The sequence below is a fragment of the Vombatus ursinus genome, unplaced genomic scaffold (assembly GCF_900497805.2).
Source record: "Vombatus ursinus unplaced genomic scaffold, bare-nosed wombat genome assembly UNPS02014821.1, whole genome shotgun sequence".
In the NCBI taxonomy this organism is placed as follows: Eukaryota; Metazoa; Chordata; class Mammalia; order Diprotodontia; family Vombatidae; genus Vombatus; species Vombatus ursinus.
Window position 1 is genome coordinate 4,921,852 of NW_020954599.1, and position 22,144 is coordinate 4,943,995.

At 37.4% G+C, this 22,144-nt stretch overlaps 1 protein-coding gene across 5 annotated transcripts in view; it reads right to left on the minus strand.

Moving 5' to 3' along the window:
- Window positions 1–22,144, minus strand: part of PDLIM5 (PDZ and LIM domain 5) — a 223,650-nt gene that overhangs the window by 74,449 nt on the left and 127,057 nt on the right. For 3 of the 5 annotated variants that reach the window (XM_027837431.1, XM_027837429.1, XM_027837430.1), the window contains exons 6-7: window positions 12,541–12,713; window positions 11,988–12,024 (exon numbers count right to left, since the gene is read on the minus strand). In XM_027837431.1, the coding sequence (XP_027693232.1) occupies window positions 11,988–12,024; window positions 12,541–12,713 (210 nt within the window). Of the gene's footprint in view, window positions 1–10,414; window positions 11,402–11,987; window positions 12,025–12,540; window positions 12,714–22,144 lie in introns of those variants that run through there. The other 2 variants (XM_027837433.1, XM_027837432.1) reach the window with 2 other exon arrangements.

Below are 22,144 nucleotides of genomic sequence, written 5' to 3' on the forward strand. Positions count from 1 at the left end.
CACACACACACACACACACACACACACACACACACACACACACACACACACACAGAGTTAAGAACCCTGAATGTAAAGCTTCCCCTGTGTGAATAAAAACAAACTATATATGAAGGCCTAGCTATGGTTTTATGCTTTAGTAATATGCCTATTTTGGGAAAGACGTTTCTAAGTCTCTAAGCTGCTGTTACCAGATGTACTATGTCAGCGTGTCTGTATATGTATTAAGATTGGCTATTTTGGAATGTTAATTGAAGAACATAGGACCATGTATACATATATGCTAAATATAGGGTACGAACTGTTATCTGATAGTCTATTAAAAATAATACTTCTGCTGACTGGCATTTCTGTACAATAGAAACCCATTAGCTTAAAAGGGCCAGGGTCTCCCATTGTATCCTGAGCTATCTCCAGTCGTCCTGATGAAAATCTGGCTCTGGAGGAGAAAGTGAGGCTGGTGACTTGCACAGCCCTCCCTCATTCAATTCAAAGTCAATCGCAAGTCATGCCATCATCTCCCTGATGTCGTGGTCTTGGTCCTCTTCGAGAACAAAGGACAAACACAACAATTAATCTGTAGGAACAAAAATAATGTAAGATGAAAACATGTTATTGTTCAGTCACGTCCAACTCTTCATGACCGCTTGGACCATACTGTCTGTGGGGTTTTCTTGGCAAAGATACTGGAATGGTTTGGCATTTTCTTCTCCAGTGGATTAAATCAAATAGAGTTTAAGTGGCTTGCCAGGGTCACGTAGCTACTAAGTGTCTGGGGCCAAAGTTGAACTGAGGTCTTCCTGACTCAGCGTTCTACCCACTAAACCAACTAGTTGCCTCCAGTTATATGTAGTATGCTTAAATAGTATTAAATATTTTGTTTGGGGGAGGAGAGAGAGGAGTTCAGATTGGTGATTTCTTCAGTGTAGAGAACTAATAATGGCTTAATTCCTCTAGTAATGCCTGTCAGAAATTGTTTAGCAATTTATAATGATGGAATGTTGCCTGGGGGCAGTAAGGAAAGTCACTTGCCTAGGGTCAGAAGTGGGGCTTACATTCAGGTCTTCCTGACATAGAGGATAGCTCTATCTACTGTGCCAAGTTATTTCTCAAGTGTATCTTACTGTATGTTAATTATTTACAGACTGGGAATCCATATTCATGGACTCACCCAGGCTAGAAGTACTTTGGCCACTCCTGGGCCAATTCCCACTGCAGATCTGAATCTGGGCAAGTCACAGAATCAGAGATGGTTGAGACCTAAAAGGTTATCTAATCTAATGTCCACAATAACTCCAAGCAGGCAGTCTTCTAGCCTTTCCCTGAAAAATCCATTTTCTCCAAGGGTAGATTATTGCAGGACAACTAAGTGGTACAGTGAATAGGGCATCAGGCCTGGAGTCAAGAAGACATGAGTTCAAATCTGGCCTCAGACACTTACTAGCTGTGTGACCCTAGGCAACCTTGTTTGTCTCAGTTTCCTCATCTGTAAAATGAGCTGGAGAAGGAAATGGCAAACCACTCCAGTATCTCTGCCAAGAGAACCCCAAATGGCCTCATGAAAGAGTCTGAAATAGCTGAACAACAACAACAAATATTATACTTTTGGATACTTGTAATTATAGGAAGATTTTCTTCATATCAAGTCTAAATTTGCCTCTCTACAATTTCCACCCATTGCTTTGAGTCCTGTCTTCTAGGGCCAAGTAGAACAAATTTAATCACTTTTTCACATGGTACCTTTATGTGCACTTGACAATAGTTTCTATTCCATCCCCTTCCCAGGTATTCTCTTCTTCAAGCTAAACCTGCCTAGTTCCTTCAACCAATCTTCCTACACTATCATCTCGAGGTCATTCCCAAGGCTGGTGAATCCTCCAAGACTCCAAACCGGGGTTTCTTGAGTAAGTTGGGAGGTTTTAGGGAAATCACTTTGGCATCTCCATGGACAAGGTGCCGTAGCAAGGAAAGCCTTAAGCCAGAGAGACCAAGCAGGAGGTTATTGTAGCTGTCCAGGTGAAGGGCATTACGAGCCTAAATTAGGGTGGTGGCTGTGAGTAGAGGAGGGGACTTCTGAAAGGGATGTTGTGGAGACACAGACAAGCTTTGGCACCTGCCTGACTGTCAGGGGTGAGACTGAGGAGTTGAGGATGACACCCAAAGTATCTAACCTGGGTTGCCTGAAGGATGGAGGGATAGAGTATTATGAAGGGGATGTACTGGAGATAGGGGGAGGGAAGGAAGATAATGAGTTCTGCTCTGGACACGTTGACTTTGAAATGTCTCCAGGATGCCAAATTCAAAATGTCCAAAAGGCAGTTGGCAATATGAGGCTGGCAAATCAGGAGACAGCCCATGGCGAGATATACAGATCTGTGTTTATATATTACATTACAGAGAGATGATAGTCAAACCCACAGGAGGCTAATGATGTCATCAACTGAGAGAATGTAAGGAAAAAGGAGAAACTCTGGGAGATATCTATTTTGAATGGCTTGGATGATGAATCAGCAAAGGAGACTGACGAGTAATTAGATAAGAGAACTAGGAAGAAGCATACGAGAGGACAGGATAGTTAACAATTATCAAAGCTCAAGAAGGATGAGGACTGAGAAGAGGCCATTAGATTGGATAGTTAAGAAATCATTGGGAGGGCCAGGTGTGGAAGGATGCATCTGAAGAGACTGGGACAGGCAGACAGCTTGAGCTCAGAAATTTTAAGTTATAATAAGACTAAAGTCAATCAGGTGTCTGCACTAGTTCAGCACTGATATGGTGAGGCTTTGGGAGTGGGGAGCCATCAGGCTGTCTAAGGAGGGGCAAAATGGGCCAAGTTGGAAGGGAGGAAGCTGAACTTCCTATGTAGATCAGCAGTGGGATTAGACCCCTGAGTAGCCACTGTACTTTCAGATTAGGCAAGACAGAGAGATTTAGTCTCCCCTAACACACTAAAAGAAAGAGGGAGGATGGGGAGAAAGAGAAGGAGACAGAAGAGAGAGATGGAGGGAAGGAAGAAGGAGATAAGACAGAAGAAGAAAAAGAGGGAGGAAGGGGAGAGAGACAGAGAGAGACTAAGAGAGAGAGAGAGAGAGACAGAGAGAGAGAGACAGAGAGACAGAGAGACAGAGAGAGAGAGAGAGAGAGAGAGAGAGAGAGAGAGGGAGAACAAGGAGAACACTGAAGCCGATCTAAATCTACATAATCATCCTATCATCCAGCTTTGGTACAAAGCATTCTCCACATAGATGGGAAAATAGGGATTCCTGTAAATGCAGTTTTATGTTGATTATTTTAGAGATCAATCTTTGCTAAAAGCTTTAGAGTAATAGCTTTAAAAAGTATACTAAACCTAATTTAAAGTTTATTAAGCATCCAAGATTAAGTATATGCCAAAATGAAGATCTAATGTTGGGACAATAACATACAGCAGATACTCAGAAGCTAACAGCAGCACTAATGATTTCTTCAAATAATGAATTATATTCATTTGAAATTGACACAGTGATCTAATTGAGGGACAGTAGTAAAATGAGCATATTTTTATAAACAATGGGAAACAAAAATTAGGGTTTCTATTCTGAGAGGTCATCTATTACTGTAATAATATGGTGGTTGCATCAGGATTCTGTTATTGAAATAGCAGAGGCAGATTCTTGACTTTTTACATACCTCCTTGATAGATATCAAATGATTTCTCTACTTATTTTGTCTAACCAGGTCACTCAGTAAGCAGCTCATATATCCATTTCTAAAATAAGCCAGATTGTTCTACTACTTACTGGTAGTAAAGGTGCTAATCAGAATGCAATGAGGGGAAAGTGCAGGGAGGGAAGGTGGTCTATAAGACAGTTAATTCTTCTACAACCTCACAAGAAATAATATACAACAGGGAAGTACTGCTCACTTTAAGCTCAGAAGTCTCCCAAGAACACAAGATCGATTCTCTATCCAACCAAGAAAGGAGACAATTTCTCTTTAAGCAGAACATAGTCTTATTATGGCAACCATTACTTCTATGAGAATTTGGGCAGGGATGGTGGTGGTGGTGGTGGTGGTAAAAATATGACTTAATTGGATTGTCAGTTGTAATTGTACATGAGAGAAGTAATTTTCCCCAAACTCCTAAGACACGCAAGCTGAGTAAACCTTTATCTCATTCATTTATTTCTCCTTTGATTAATCATTTCTCTGCTTCTTCCCATTTTAACATCAGCTTTTCTTTGACTATTTTACTTTGGGCCAAGTGTATAGAGACAGCTCTGGCTACACTGAACAAGCACACACACCCACACACACATACACACCCACACACACACCCCCTATCAGTATATTCATACATGTGGCACAGGGAAAGTACAAAAACAAGGCATGAAAAAGAGCCAGGTGTGCAGCCCTAACTGACTAGCTGCTTGAATACCAGATAACAATATTAATTGCAGTAAATTATTGATATATTAAAAAGAGATAACAAAGGCAAGTATCTCTCTAATAAAAATATGATGCCCAAAAGCCAGGATGATGTAGTTTGATAACTTTTCAAGTCTCTTTTTATCTCTGAAATGCAGTAACTCAGGAAAAAAACACTGAGTTTATCATTTGAGCTCTTCAGCCTGGTATGGTCATTAGAGCTCTGTTCCAGCCAGAACCCCACAATTCAGTGAGGCAGTTTTAAATGTAGTGAGCCATTCTTTGATTAAGGAAGTATAATTACAGTAATATCGATACCACTAATAAGTAGTTGTCACTTAAGTGTTTATGAGAACTAATAATAGTCAGTCTCTCTCTCTGTGTATGTATATATATATATGCATGTATGTATGTATGTATGTGTGTATGTATGGGAGGATTGTAGACCTGCGACTTAATTATTTTGTCAGTTTATGGAATCCCTGGTAAACTCCTTCCATCACTGCAGAATGGCAACTTATACACACAGGAAAAACCCAAGTCAATGAAGAATGCCTATTGTCCAAACTATGGTAGAGAAGATAACCACACAGCTGGTCCATTAGTACGTATGTCTTGGAGAGACATATGTACTTGGATGGACAATTATTTGAGCTCAAATTTAAATAGAGAAGTAAAGTGGGTTAGATTTCCCTTGGGAAATTATGTACTTATAGTGACCACATAATTTCCCCTCAAACAAAAGTCCATCTTAGTAATATCACTATTTCCCCAGTGGTAGCATATGACCGTCAGCCATAGAATACTATAGTCTCCAAAGAATTAAACTTGTGACCTAGAGTGCAATGGAGAGGCAGACACATGGTGGGCATGAGGAGGCTGTGAAGTCATACCAATAGAAAACTGCATAGGGGAGGTGATGTAAAGGACGTTTTCAGAGACATACAGGTTCACAAAAAGAAGTGGACTAGTTGTGCAGCAATGATGTGCGATAACTAAAGGCCAACCTATATGGTCAACTGGTATCCACCTAACATCAAAGCCAGCAAAAGGAAGGACTGCAGAATGGTAGGTAGACCCCAAATGGAAGATTTATGGGAATATTGACAAGAATTACACAGATTGAGATGGTGATGATGGCGTGCAATCTGACTGTTGGAGGAGGTACCCACATTTAATCCGTCTAATTACAAAACCTCAAAATGTCTATGTTGCTGAAAATTAAATATTTGCAAGTACCTTACTGATAAATTAGATGACTGAAGAAATGTTCCTATGCCCAGTATGTGCTTCATAAATCTTTGTTTCACGGTAGCCCCTCAAGGCAAAAATCACAGAATCATAACTGGAAGGGAACTTAAGAGACCATTTAGTACAGTGTTTTGCTTTCAACAAAAATAACTTGTAAATTAAGAAATCATACAAAGAATCTCAAAACTACTTTTCTAAGTGATAGAATAAACTGGTTTTTACTATAAAGGAAGCACCTGGCGGCCAAGAACCCTATCTATCATCTACATCTTGTTCTTTGTGGCACAAAACATAGTATGTGCTCAATATGTACATGATCAGTATGTACTTATTGAATAATACATGTGTTCAGCATGTATTTACTTATATATGTATGATTAATATGTATTTACTGAATATGTATGTGCTCAATATGTGTTTATTGAATAACATGGATAGATCAATATGGCCAGACTATTCAGTAAGTATTATTCAATACTTATGTGCTCAATATGCATTTATTGAATATGTATGCTCAATATGTGTTTACTGAATAACTTTGACATGGCACAAGTTTAATGTCTGCCTTAAAAAGGATGCTGAATACAGTAAAAAGGAGATGTTTAAAATAAAGATTCATTTCATTCAGCAGAATTACCATGTAGTCTACAACAAATAGCCTTTGATTTCCTATGTTTTGCAAAAAGAACTGTATAATGCTATGAAAAGCTGTATGTACTTTCATACAACCAAACACAAGTTAAAAAGTCAGAAAGAGTCATGTTAGCATTGTGCGATGACTAATATTGATAGACTTAACCCTTCTCAGCAATACAAGGATTTAAGACATCTCCAAAGGCCTCATGATAGAAAATGTTTTCCACATTCAAAGAAAGAACTATGGAGTTTGAATGCAAATCGAAGCATACTATTTGCTATTTTTTTTCTTCTGTTGTGTTTTGTTTCCTCTTTCTGATGGCTCTTCCTATTAGTTCTAATTCTTACTTACAACATCACTAATGCCAAAATATGTTTAATAGGAATGTACATATATAGCCTATATAATATTGTGCGCCATCGTGGGGAGGGAGGCGGGGAAGGAAGGGGAGAAAAAATTAAAACTCAAAAGCTTATGGAAGTGATTGTCGATAAATCAAAATAAATTAATTTTTTAAAAAAGAGTCGTGTTAGGCTTAAAGTCTTTGTAAATTAAGAATGATAGAAACCGACACAAAAAATACTGCAGCTTTTCTTGCAGTAAAGAAAATGTAAATCCAATACATATCCTTAAAATTGAGTAAATACCAGTGGCAGATCTGACAATAAAATGCTCCTATTCCTGTCCCAGAAAGAGCCTCTGAGAAGATGCTCTATCTTATCTAGAATTTTGAACAAGACACGGGTATGTTGTGCATCAGTATTAAGTAAAATTTTTGACTTACAACAAAAATGGTTCATGCAACTGAAATAAAACTTCTGGAGGGATTGAATAGTGTATTACATTTTGCACTCCAGAAACACTATACAACAACATTTTAAAAACAAATACCATGAACAATTATTTGGTACGTGTTTTTACGTGGTGAAAGGTACAAAGCATTTCTTCATATATATGATAGCCTCATATCATTTATATTTTACTTAATTATGATTTGACACATTCATGCCCTAGTTTCTGAAACACTGTTTTTGCTGAATTAGGAAGGGCAAGAAGATCGCCATTGTTAAAAAGGCCTTAAGACTAAAATCCGCATGAAATTGCCCCATTCCCTATCTTTATCAATTGCCTCCCTTCCTGTGTCATAGACCCACTCTTATGCTTCACCTCTGTGCAATGTATTTTCTTCTTCAAAATTTTTCTTCATGGTAAGTGGGATCAAAGAAAAAAGCAGCAAGAGGATATGATTCGAGAGACACTTGCTGGTGAAGCTAGGTGGTGCAGTGGTTGGAGCACTGGCCCTGAAGTCAGGAGGACCTGAGTTCAAATCTGGCCTCAGACCAAACACATGACATTTACTAGCTGTGTGACCCTGGGCAAGTCACTTAACCCCATTGCCTAGCCAAAAAAATAAAAAAGACAGAGATACTTGCTCTCTAACGTCAAATTAGTTGTAGAATGAAAAGGTCAGGGATCAACCCCTTCATGAATTCTTAAAATTAAGACAAAAAGAAGTTAAGGAATTTCAATTTCTTTACCTGCAAAATGAGAGGACTGGTCTACCTAATTACAAAGTTTCTTCCATTTTGAAAAATGTTAAGACTTGGAGTGTGATTTTCCTAAGTTAAATCATTATACAGATGAATACTACATGGAGAGCTGGCCTTAAAGACAAGACCTCTGGGTTGAAGGGCTGTCTCTGCCACATATCAGCTGTGCAACCAGGGGGAAGTTATTTAACCTCTCATTTACACAGCAACTCTCCCACTCTAAGACTGAGAATTCTAGATAAGTTCTTGACATTGGAGGAAGCACATTCCACACTGGGAATTTTCTAAACCCAGGAAATCACAGACTGGGCCCCAAAACATTTTTTATTGCATCACTGGTTTTATGACTATTGCTTTGATATCTACAATGTATTTGCTGGTGAAAACTCAATCAGAAACAGAAACCTTATTCTAATGCCCTTCTTATCTGAAAACATTATTTAACAAAATGTGATTTATGATGCAATTCCTAGGAAAACACTGAAATGAAAAGCAAGGATTTCCTGTATTATGTGTATTGAGATGATCTTTATTCAACAACCCCCAAATTACACAGCTTTTCCTTTTGGTGTTTTTTTTTTTTCCATTTACATAAGAAGATGATTCAGCTTTTTCTACACTCCCTGGTTTTAACTGCTCATTCTCTTATCAAATAACCATGTAAATCCTTAGCTGTTTACATGCTGATTCTCCTCCCCTTCCCTCCCCAGTAGAACTTAAAGTACCTGAGGGTGGAGACACTTACATTTTGTCTTTACAGATTATACCCTGTATCTGGCACAGTGCCTTGAATGTAGTATTAAAACAAATGCATACAGATTTGAACTTAATGGGAGTATAACATCTCCAAGATTTTAAATAACTAAAGCATTGGGAGGAAAATCTTTCTGCCAACCCTTGCTTACTACATTAAGAAAGGGCACATCTGTTTCCTTTAAAAATAATCTTAGAAAGTTTTTTTGGGGGGTGGGGAGGGGGAGAGCTAGATGCCTGGTGTCAGGAGGACCTGAGTTCAAATCTGACCTCAAACTAGCTGTGTGACCCAAGGCAAGTCACCCAACCCCGACGGCCTCCCCCCCAAAGAAAGTTCTTGAATACCATAAACTAGGAAAAGCATTTAAGCACTAGCAGCAGGTGAAGTATCAGGAAGACATAGTCAAGTCTTGCCTCAGACTCATACAGTGCATCCCAGGCAACACATAAGACCACAAGTAGCGGGCCATTTGCTGACCTGTTTTGTGGCAAGGATTTTCCTGTTGCAAGGCTGTTGTTCTTAACTTGCTGGCAATTGTTTAATATACAACTTTTTTTTTTTTAAAGTGAGGCAATTAGGGTTAAGTGACTTGTCCAGAGTCACACAGCAAGGAAGTATTATGTGTCTAAGGTTGGATTTGAACTCAGGTCTTCCTGACTAGATAGAGCCAGTGCTCTATCCACTGCGCCACCTAGCTGCCCCGATATACAACTTTTGAAAAAAAGTAATGAGATCTTTTTTTGGAGAACAATCTGGCAATAACTAAGAACTGCAATATGAAGCATATCCTTTGATCTATACAGGATCATAGGGTGCAGAGTTTTAAGGGACCTTGGACAGCAAACATTTAGGCCAATGCTTTCATTTTACAGATGAAGAAACTGAAAACCAGAGCACTAAATGAGTTCTCTAGGGTCATCCAGGAAGTAAGTAGAAGAGCTGGGACAATCACTAGTACTGGCATAACATAACAGAGATGTTAACTGGGGGAACAAGATCTTTCCATACAGAAACAGTCACCATTGCCTTAGTATAAAAAAAAATAACAACTTAATATACCCAGTGATTAGGGAATGGCTGAATAAATTAGAGTATGTTAAAGTAATAGAATACTTTTACATTACAAAAATCACACATATGAAGACTACAAAGAGAAATGAAAAGGCTGATTAAATGATGCAAAGCAAAGAAAGCAGAAATAAAAGCCTATCCTTTGACTGAAACTACATAAAAATAACAGCAACCCAATTTTCTAAAAGTACAGACAAGGACAGAAAATCAGATTAGGATGGAGGGGAAAATAGGCTATTATCATTTTATTTATACCATTCTTTAAAAAAAATAGCAGATAGCTCTGATATCTTTTATTAGGTATTTGTGTCTCATGTCTATTTTACCTAAAATGTCATCATACCAAGACTGACAAATTCAAAAGCATCAGTAAAAGTCCTCAAAGAAATGGAACAAGAAGAAATCTAAGTTAAAAGCAACTTTATTTTTTAACACTTTTCAAACTTCAAAAAGCATTTTACTGAATTTAAATCTATTATAATACATTATATTACAAGAAAAGCAGTATGATAAGCTAAATAGCATCCATAAATACTCTGAAAATCGTTTCTTACAAATAGCCAATCATAAGTAATAAATATCACCTCAAAGTTGTCATGTTTCTATGATGTTCAAATGTCTTCCTCAAATTATAACACAGTTATATAATGTATATTATACGGTAATAGAATAGTATATAATATATTCATTTGATGTGTGTATAATGTATATATACACATATGCATATATACACACACACACACATATGGAGACACACAAACACACATATACAATCTTCTCCATATTCTACTTTTAGTTTAGAGATTTGGAAACCTGTTGAAATGCTAGAGATGGTCTGCGCTGTAGACTAAGTAAAAAAAAATTACTTTTGGTAGAAAATTGAATTTTTATCTGAAGAATTTTTAAAAAGAGCTACTGCATTTTCTCATGGCAACTGCTTAAATGAAGGGTAAGTACAACAGCATCCTGGGCTATCTTCTTTAAGCAATGATCCATCCATTCCCTTTTCCGTGGCCACCTCTAGGGGTCATCCCATTCCATTAACAAACCTCCAGTAGTGCCTTTTTAAAAAAGGTAACCAGCAGCTACCAAATGTTTACTCTGAGGAAGTGTGGACAAATGTGTGTTCTCTAGGGAAATCTCCTTTCCTATCTCACCCCCTCCCCCATTTCTGCTCATTTATTATTCATACTGAACATTCTTGCTGAGTTTCTACAGAACTTTAAGAGGAAGTTCTGCCATATGCAGTGTTTTTCAAAATAGCCAAGAATGCTCATTTGCTCATCATCCTCTGCTTTTTAACAACCTACAGATAATCAAGCTCAACCACAAAAGGAACCCTTCTTGGTAGGAGATGGTCATTAATAATAATGATGGAAATACAAAATGAAGAAACGTCGAGCCCTTCAGTTTGCTGTCTTTATACTGAACATTTGTTAATTACTGATTAAGCACAAACCATGTTCCTCTCACTCTTTATACATCAGTAGGAAGCTGTTAGAAAAGTGTAGAAAAAGATAGAGTTGATCTTAATAGAGCAAATTAAATACAGATTTTGCAAAGCATTTGAGAAAAAAACAGAGAAAGTAAAAGTATGTTGAAGTTTTGTTTTTTTGGTTGGGAACAATTCTGGTAAATCACTGTACATTAAGGGCACGTGCTGAAACTTCATGGTGCCAGTCACGTAACTTTGTGTATTTGGGACTAAAGATGTGAAGGGGTATCTTTTCCCTGTGGAAAAAAAAGGTGATAGGAAAATCATAAGAAATAGAAAGGGAAGAAGATTCTGATCTTTTAATTCGACAGATATCAAATGAAGCATGCAGAAAGCATGCATTAAACAATGACAATCTTCCACAGCATTAACCTTCTAGGTTCCTTATAGTCCATGCTAATACTGTGAACAGCAAAATGCTTCAGGAATGAAACACTCATTTAGATTCAAGCAGGATCTAAGTGGATAATGTCCAAATCTGCGCCTAAAATAAAGTGACTATAAAGTGGCAAAAAAACAGCACGGTCTCATTCGTGGCCAGCTGTTAAAATAAGAAAGCCCCACAAGTGCACACACACACACACACACACCACACAAACCTGAGTTCAGGATTAAGGAAAATGAAACTCAACATATACACCCATGATTTACATGCTCATTAAAACAATTTCAAGAACGACTTCCAGCGTGATATGAAATGCGCTAGAACTGAGCTTCAGACTTGCAATATAACATAGGCCAAAGTGCCATATCACATTTTCAAATTTATAAAACGTTCAGAGCACACACAAAGGGAAAGCATTCAATTTTAAATTAACTTACTTTGTCTTCTTTGTATTATCACTGTCTGACTCTTTCACTGAAAACAGAAATAAGCAATATTTTATATTACTTTTTAGTATTTTCAAAACATTCAAAACTCTGCTTCTTATTAGTAAGCATTTAAGTTTGGCAAAGCCATTTCAAATTCTGTACTGCACAACAACTGACTACAAGTAAATGTTTCCAAATGTCACCATTTATTGCCATTGTAATTCAAATAGATCAAGTGCTAAAAATAATTTCAAAGTAAATTGTTCCAGGAAATATTTCTAATTTTTTTTTAGCCTCACCACATACTCTCTCTTGTAATAACTCACATTTATACAACACTCTTAGGTTTGCAAAGCACTTTTCTTTCATAGATAAGAACTTGGGCTCAAAGAGTTAAATAATGACTTACCCAGGGCCACAAATCTAGTAAATTTTAGATGTAAGAATCACACTCAAGTTCAACATTCTATTAACTGCCACACCTGGCTTTCTGGGCAATTTTTCTTTACAGGGCAGGCTGCACCCTGACTAAGTTTATTCTTTTAACAAAATGGCAACTTACGGTGTTCAGTGCCGGTGATCTGAGCCAGGATCCGGAAAGAACGGGACTGTGTGGTTCCTGTCCTTGGATGCCAGTCTTCAGTATCCTCAATCAATCGCTTTTTGCTTGCATCACTATGAGTGGGTATGTGGTAAAACTCTGTATAACGTTCCACAATGTGCTTCCTTGGTGGTCTATTCAAGTGGAGGGAAAAAAAAGAAGAAAGATGAGGTCTGGAACTTAAAATGTTAAGAAAGTACAAAGGCTTGGTGGTTTAAAATACCTACACAGATTCCAAACAGTTACCGTTTAGGTGGAGTTGTCCTTTTAAATGACATAGGAAAGCAACAGAAGAGAGATTTCCAACATAAAGAAAAAAAGAGAAAAGACAGTAAGAAAACAAAAGAAGGGGAAAATAATATTCAAGAAATAGAATAAAAATGAAATCTAAATTAAACAGTTTCCATATATACATACATACATATATATATGATCCATTTGTAATAATTGGTAAATATTTGGTGGGGCAAAAGAATTATGTATTAATTGGTTCCTACCTTGGTAAATCATGGTCTACCCCTGTTTATTTTGGGGGGATCAGACTTGTGATCTCACTGATACAAGGCAGTGGTTCTCAAGCTTTTTAGCCTCAGGCCTTCTTCACATACTTCATAATTAAGGACCCCAAAGAGCATTATATCTATCAATATTTACCATATTAGAAATGGAAACTGATAAAATTGTAAAGTATTTATTTGTTCATTTAAAAATAATGATAATACAGAGGAGAGGGAGAAAATTTAAAACTCAAAAGTTTATAGTGATGGTTGAAAACTAAAAATTAATAAATTATTTTAAAAAAAAGTAAGGTCTTGGAAGGAGAAATAATCTTGTGCAGATCTGTATTTTACTTTTTTCTTTTTAATTTTTAGGCAATTGGCATTAAGTGACTTGCCTAGGGTCACACAGCTAGTAAGTGTCAAGTGTTTGGTCTGAGGCCGGATTTGAACTCAGGTCCTCTTGACTTCAGGGCCAGTGCTCTATCCACTGTGCAACCCAGCTGCCCCCAAATCTGTATTTTTCACAGTGCCCTTGCACACAGTAGGTGCTAAATAAATACCTATTGAATAATGAATAAAAAAATAACTATAATAAATCCCTTACGTGTCAACATAACATTTTTATGAAAAATAATGATTTTTTTTCAAAAGCTAGTGAAAAAAGTGTCATTGTTTCATGTGTTTTTTGTAATTCTTTTAACATCTGACTTAACAGAAGACAGTTCGATTATCATATCTGTTTTTGCATTCAATTTATTGTGATGCTGTTTTGGTTGAAATGTATGAAGAAAATCTGGTCTCATGTAGGTATATAATTGAAAAGGAAGAAGTACTTTAATAGGCAAATAATTTCTTAGTATTATTACGAAAATAATTTTGACCTCATGGACCCCCTGAAAAAGTCTGGGGAAATCCTCTAGGGCAGAAGTGTCAAACTCCCAGAATGGGCAGCATGTATTGGGGTTGAGCAGAAGGGAAACACACCAGATTAAAATGTAATTCGAAATGCTTAACAAAAGAAATAAAAATACAATACAATATAGAGATTGTTAATTTGTGGTTTTCTAAGTCAATATGGGATCCATCTCTCTTTGATTTTGACACCAATGCCCTAGAGGTCTGAAGATCTCATTTTGGCAACAGCTATTGTTGGGACTTCCCCTTAAGAAAACTCCCTTTACCAACACAAGTCAGCAAACTGCTCTGTAATTTAAAAAAAAAAAATTTCTTTTAGGCAATTGGGGTTAAGTGACTTGCCCAGGGTCACACAGCTAGTAAATGTCAAGTGTTTGGTCTGAGGCTGGATTTGAACTCAGGTCCTCCTGACTTCAGGGCCGGTGCTTTATCTACTACACCACCTAGCTGCTCCTATAATTTAAAATCTTAGGTAATTACTTGAAGGAACTGAGAAATGTCACTTGCTCAGGTTCATATAGCCCCAGTATGAGCCTAGCTCTTGAACCAATAAACCGTGTTGTGTCTCCCATTAATTGTTCATTATTATACATAATTTCAGATTCAAATAAAATTTTACTTTGGACCAGTTTCCTTTTGTCAAAACTGTTTTTCAGTTTTAACTTTCAACCATTTAACTGTGAATGAGGCACAGTACCTAAATGCTTTGTTGTCCAAGGTCATACTGGTAGTAATCAGTGTTTGGTCTTTGTAGTCAGAAGATCTGGATTCAATTCTGACATATACTACCTTGAGCAAGTTCATTTAAATTCTCCGAGAAATGTTGGAGTGGTTGGTGACTACCTGTATATGGGCACATTGCTCTTTCTCCTATTATGAGTGTACAGTCAGTAGAGAAAAAAGAAAACAGAACATAGGGTCCAGGAGAAGGTGGATAGGATAATGACATAGGAAAGACACTGCATGAAGGAAGTGTTGCAAAAGAAAAGTGGGAACCCAACTCTATGGTGGGGATACTACCCTGCTAATAAAACACTTTGCACGTGTCATAGGACTAGCTAGTATTTTAATTGCCCCTAAATAATTATTGAGTTCAATTTATTGGTATTTTTTTCCATGGGGAAATGTATTTCATATGTGATTATCAATTGAGAGATATAAATCAACTAATACCACTAGATAAATAAATTTCTTATTGTAAGTCAGTAATGTATACAAAGAATATCATTGCTGTCATTTAATACTAATATAATTATAATTAATACTGGAAAGAAATTAATGCTTTAAAACATTAGATGTTAAGGAAAGGAAAAAGGAAAAAGGAGAAAGGAAAGAGGGAAAAGGAAAGGGAAAGAGAAAGGGAAAGGGAAGGGAAGGGAAGGAAGAAGATAGGCAAAGGGGAGAAGAAAAAGAGAAGGAATACAAGGGGAGGAAGGAGGAGGAAAGGGAAGGAAGGAAAAGGAGAAGGATGAGGGAGAAGTTGGGGAAAGATACGGGAAAGAAGTGGGAAAAGGAGAGAGGAGGGAGAAGAAAGGGAGGAAGAATTTTTATGGATATATTTTGCCTAAATTTCATAAAGCATTTGATAAAGTATCTCATACTATCATGAATGGAATATGTAAAGATGTGAACTAGATGGTAACAGACAAAACCTGAAAAGACAAATGGCTTGACTCAAAGAGTATTTTAGGGTCAACTTTCCAAGAAATCTTCAGTAGAGTGTCTCAGATCTGCGCTTGGCCCTGAGCTGTTTCATCCTTTTATTAATGACTTGGATAAAGACATAGGGAGCACACTATACATTTACAGGATGTGCACAGCTGAGGGAGATTCCTAACATACTAGATGCCAGTTGTTGGGATTCATAATAATTGACAACCTAAAGCACCCAGCTGACTCTAATATGATGAAATTCAATCAGACTAAAGGTAAAAATTCTTACACTGGGGTTCAAAAAATCGATTTCACAAGTGCAGGCTGAGGGACAAGTGCAGGCTGAGGGACAAGTGCTTAGACACCAGTGTGTCAGAAAAAGACCTAGACGGGTCCTAGAGGACTGTGAATTCACTGTGAATTAGCAGTCCAAATAACTAATGTGATTAGGGACTTTTATTAAGAGAGGGTGTTTCCAGGAATAAGTAGAATAGTCTTCCTATATACTTCTTTTAATTTAAATTTTATTTTTTTTTAATTTATGGAATAAAGCAAGCATTTCTATAACATAGTATAATTTAAAAAAAAGATGATTGAACATGAAACTGCAAATCTATCATATACAACTTACTATTTCCTTTTAAATATATAATAAAGTTATTGTATTTTCTACCCTGGCCAGTCACATTGAGAGCTCTCATGTGAAAAAGAGATGAGACTTGGTCTGACTCCATAGGGCAAAAGTGGGGTAATGGGTAGAAATCGCTAAGAGACAAATATAAGCTTGATGTCAGAAGAAAATTCCCAGCCATAAGGAGTACACAAAGAACTGGCTGTTTCACGAGGTAACAAGCTCCCCTTCCCTGGAGGTCTGAAGGCGAAAACTGACTGGATGATACCTCAGGGAGACAGCAGTGGGGGATTCCTTTGCATGTATAGGCTGGCCTAGATGGCTCCTGAAATCCCTTCCTGAGGCAATGGACGCTGTGCAGGGCCTGGAGTCCTGAAGACTCGAGTTCAAATCCAGCCTCATAGACTTAATAGCTGTGTGACCCAGGCAAGTCATTTAACTTCATTTTGCTGCAATTTTCTCAATTGTAAAATGAGGGAAATAACATAACCTACCCCCAGGGTTGTTGTAAGGCAAGCCTGTACAACATATGGTCTGCAAAAAATGCAGAGGATGCAAAAGAAAATAGAGATGTGACAAGTGCTTTGTCCATGCCCGCTTAACCCACCTTCCGCTGGTCACTATTGTGCCCATCATGTAACTTGGTGGGTGGGTTGCCACTGTGTACTCACTCCTGTTTGTCCCATGACCCACGGCAACCAACCATTGTCAGTCTGTCTCTAGTCTGAAAGGAGTGATTTCATGATGAATAAAAATCTCAAGTAATAAGTGTAATTAATTGATATTAACTGAAATTTCCTTTTTTTAAAATATGGTTTATTTGCAAAATAGTTTAATCATTAACTATACCTTTACTTGGAAAGTGAACTGTTAAAAATCTATCTGTGTCCCGAAGAAGTTTAGCCTATTTTAATTTTGGCCCTTACCTACTGCCAAGTTGTGCAAGTCTATTGTGAGGAGTAACAGATAATACGTGTGAAGTGTATTGCACACTGACTGGCAAACAGTAGGTGCTAAATAAATGCTTGTTCCCTTTCTTCTAATTCTAAAATTCTGATATTGCCCCCTTAGGAATTAAGATTCTATGGATCAATTGAAAAACTATTTCATAAATTCATTTAAGAAGATTGGCAATAATTGACATTCAGACAAGATCTAGAATTGGCAAAGTATGAGCAATGAATGGGATGATTGATCCAGCTTCCATTCACAACACCCTTTCCCAATATCACACAAATCCACATAATGACAAATGGAAATATCACTAGAATGGAATAGTAGTTAGGTGAAAAACACAGATACCTTATTATGAAGAATGAACACTTAGTTTCAAAGTATAGGTTTTCAAAAGTAACATGGTCATTCAAGGCTAATTATTTTTAAACCATGGTTTGGACTTTTGGAAGCCCAAATGGTCTAACTGCCAAGAAGATCATCTGCAACACTGTTGTCTCGTCGTGCATCTCTTTGCTTATTCAGTTTATTCCACAGCAGAAATACTGGTTTTATAAACACATCAATTTGGTTTATATAATCTGAAGAACTAAAACAAATTTTTTACACTACTCAATACTTTCACAATCTTACAACCAAAATTCGCCATTTAATTAGATTTTTTGGTGAATTGAAAGGAAGATAAAAACCTATGCTAAAAGCTTAACCCCACCGTTAGTCAAGTACTTACACTGTGCCTGGGTTACTGAAGAAGGGACAATACACAAAGACACAAAAAATGTGAAAAGGAAGAGAAGACAAGGACATTTCCAGGATCGTGGAAAGCAAACAAATGTGAATTTAAAATGAGAAAGTAATTAATCTTTGACATAACAAACACCTAATCTAACTAAAAAAATATTTCATGCACAACATGCCTGAAAACAATCACAAACACACATGTATTAGTATTTTTGGTGTAAACTGCAAAAGATGCAATCCCACAACGACAATTACTCTAAGTGCTTCAGACAACATGATTTTCTATCTTCTAGTCACAACAAAAATACTCTGCTGAAAGCTGGCAGAATTCCTTTGCCATAGGGTAGAATTGCATGTAAGGACACAGGGAACCACTGAACTGCTTACTTTTAATCACTTCTAAATTCATCAACATACCCTGAATTCTTCATATGTTTTCAAATTGAGGTCACAATAATTGGAAATAATTTTTTGGAAGATTTTTTTTTTATAAAAAAAGAAAATCAGGATTTTTTGTTGAAAGAATTAGAATTGCTGATTTGGCTTGGGGGGAAGGATAATTCCACCTTCCACCCTGTTGTCAAATTTCAAATTAATCTTCCTTAAACATAGGTCTAATTGTGTCACCAATTCAATACATTCCAGTGGCTTCCTATTACCCCCAGGATCAAATATAAACTTCTCAGCGTGGCTTCTAAAACCTTTCATAACCTGACCTCTTCCTACCTTTCCAGTCTTCTTATAACTTAATTTCCTCTATGTACCCTGAAATTCAGGGACTTTTGCCTCCTTGCTCTTCCTTGAACAGGACACTTCATCTCCAATTCCAAACAATTTCACTGGCCCGTCCCTCATGCCTCTAACACTCTCCCTCCTCATCTCTGACTCCCAGTACCTCTAGTTTCCCTCAAGTCTCATTTTAATTCCTACCTTTTGCAAGAAGCATTTCCCAGCCCTCCTTAATCTTAGTGGCATTGCTCAGAGACAATTCTCAACTTATCCTGTACATATCTTGTTTGCATACAGCTTCCCCATTAGACTGTGAATTCCTTTGTTTTTTGCTTTTCTTTGTACCCCCTTCCTCACCCCAGGGCTTAGCTCAGTCACTATAACATAGTAGGCACTTAATAAATGCTTACTAACTGATTGACTGATTTATCTGTCTTTCTTAACGTAAAAGGATGCATAATATTAACTCTTCCTACTGCCTTCATTTAAACTCCACGAAATTAGGAATTTAAAAGTGTGGTAAACAGACTCAACTACTCTGTAAATAAGATTAATTCACTACATTGAATACCTCTATTCACCATCTGTCTCTTCTCTGCTCAAAAGGTACCTTCAGCAGTACCTTTCTGCCTACTCAGCAAAATTTCTGTTACTACGCTTGGCATTAAAGCTCCTTCATAATTGTTTGCTGTCCTATCTTCTTTTCCTGGCTAATCTCACACTATTCCCTAGCCTACATTCCAACCTGCATGGTAACAGGAATCCCTACTATACCATCTATGATGGGTGGTTACAGTCTATACTGGAAGGCCTCATGTGATGAGGAATCCATTATCTTACACTCTTGGATAACTATATTGTTAGGAAGTGTTTTCTTCTATTGAACTTAAATTGTACCTATTAGGTTTAATGCCATAACGCCAGAAAACTCACTACTTGGGGTTATTTTTTGTTCACCTTTAGCTTTGGCCACCACACCTTGAATTTAGCGCCCCATTTTAGAAAGGACACTGGTCAGATGGAACACATCCAGAAGAAGGAGGTGAGGATGAGCTCTGACTGCAAGGATGGCAGATGCTTTCCTTCCCACTCTGCAATTCTATGAATCTACTCCTGTAGAAATTTTCTTCTAATCAGAGCTAAAAAACTAGGGATAGGAAAGGTAGGCAACCACCTTAGATATAAGGTGCAGAATGGCACAATAAGGGATATTTTATTATATTTTCAATGTCAAACAATTCAGCTCTCCATAATACACAGGAGTTTATTAAGTCACAGGTATTATTAGAGTGAACGAGCAAAGTCCCCTCCAGGTAGACTGTAATACAGAAGAGGTAAAATTTTCGAAGCTTGCCTTGGACAGAAAGGTTCTTTGAGAATAAAGTCTTGGCTTTGTTCTCAGTTATTAGAAGTGGGTAATTTTGACAAAATAATAATACTGAATGCATGCAACATAAATAACTGAGTATCTTAGTATTGTACACTTTTAGAAATGCACCTGAGCCGGGAGGAAGTCTAACAGCTGAAGCATGAGTACGCTGGGCACACGATGGCTGACAAGGGTCCTCAGCGAGACAATAATGTTTTGGTCTGAGATTGGTGCAGGGTATTTACGACCTGTGTGACTTCAGGCAAGTTACTTAACCTCTCTGGGGCCCAGTTTCTTTATCTATAAATGAGGGGATTGGACGAGGGCCCTAAGGACCTTCCCAGCTCTAAAGGTTTGATCCCATGATACACTGTGAACCAGACACTCCAGTCAATAAACACTATGCGAAAAGACAGAGCATTTCTTTGGCATTTGAAAATGTGACAAATATATCTCTAAAACAATTTCAGAGACAGGCATTCTTCTCACCTCCCACTGGCACGTAGCTGCAAAGCTCTGTTTTCCTACTTTCAAAGTGTTATTCAGACCCTCCTTCAGCTAGTAGTGACTGTCACTATTAGTAAGAGCTCAGGGTTTCTATAACTTCACTTTAGGAAACAGTACTTCAGGCTACTGGTTAGAAAGCAATTCTATTTGTACAGACGACTGACATCAGTGTCATGTGTTTGTAGCTTCTCTCGTATTTATTACTCTCTTTTCTTTCAAGCTCTCCCAAACCATAGTATTACTATTGCTTTTGAAAACGTTGCACACAGCAAATCCTGCATTTTCTAAAAAGAGAAAAGGCCGCTATATAACCCAATGAAGCAAGTCACCACACCATATCCAATGCAAACCAAACTTATGTAAAGCACCCTCTGTCATTATGCTAAGTTAAAGCTATTTTGCAAAATTTAAATTTTGCAAAAATCAAACATTCATGCTGGTTACTCTGATATGAATCACCATAATTCCCTTCCAGTAAGGTAGATACTAACTTTTTCACTTGTGTTTTCTGCAAAAAAGAAAAGCATTTTAACATTTATTACCATGGTAAAATTATGCTTGAGATGTTAAAAGCCAGGTCCTTCCAGACACCTAGGAGCTGTTTGAAAAAAGTTCGACCACGTTGTTAGCAAGAACACAGAACCACAAAGTACTTACCTGCTGAAAGCAGTAGGCACATTAACAATGCAGAGGCACCCAGAAAGGGGAAAAGGGAGTAACTCAAATCATCCAATGGAGCCAAGCTACCCTCCCAGCTGGAAGCTGGATTCTAGGGGGGAAGGGACATTAAAACTGACAACTTTTTGCAAGACGTCAGAACCATAATCCATATATGCAGTAATCAAGTTTAAAATTTCATAACATGTACTTAACCACCGTTGTCTTTACATTGTCAGCCCACTTTCCATCTGCTGCTTTGCCTGGTCTCAACTGCACGGAATAAGATGCCCTCAGCTGCCCCCTACCCACCCCACCCCAACTTTCCTGCCTTCTTTTGTGTGTTGTCTTCCACCATTAGATTGTGAGCTCCTTGAGAACATGGACCAGCTGTCTTTTTATTAATTGCATCCCCAGTGCCCAGCACACAGTAGAATTGGATTGGAAAAAGAATTGCTCTGAGTTTCTTAAAAACAAAGTCAGTGTGGACGTAATCTTTTAATACGATTCCGAAGGGAGGTAAAAGGGTGAAAGTAGGGTTAACACAATTAGACTGGAAAAATGTGGCAATTTCAGTGGCACAAGTTCTCACGAGTAAAGAGGTCTAAGTTTCAAATGTTATGAATAGCCCTTTCTAAAAGTCTGTTTATTATTTCATCATATATTGGTGAGATTGTTATCAAAATATTAATTTGCCTACCTACCAAAGCCAACTATTGCTGCAAGTCTTGTGAAATTTCACTTTTAATAACTGTTTATGGGTGAAACTGGATAATTAGCATTTATCTTTTATTATTTTGCATCTCCCACCATATTTACCATAGTACTAGGTACATTTTAGGAAGCTGGATGCTTCCTACAATTCAGATATACAACCAAAAAAAAGTTATTTCAAGTAAAGTCTCTCCT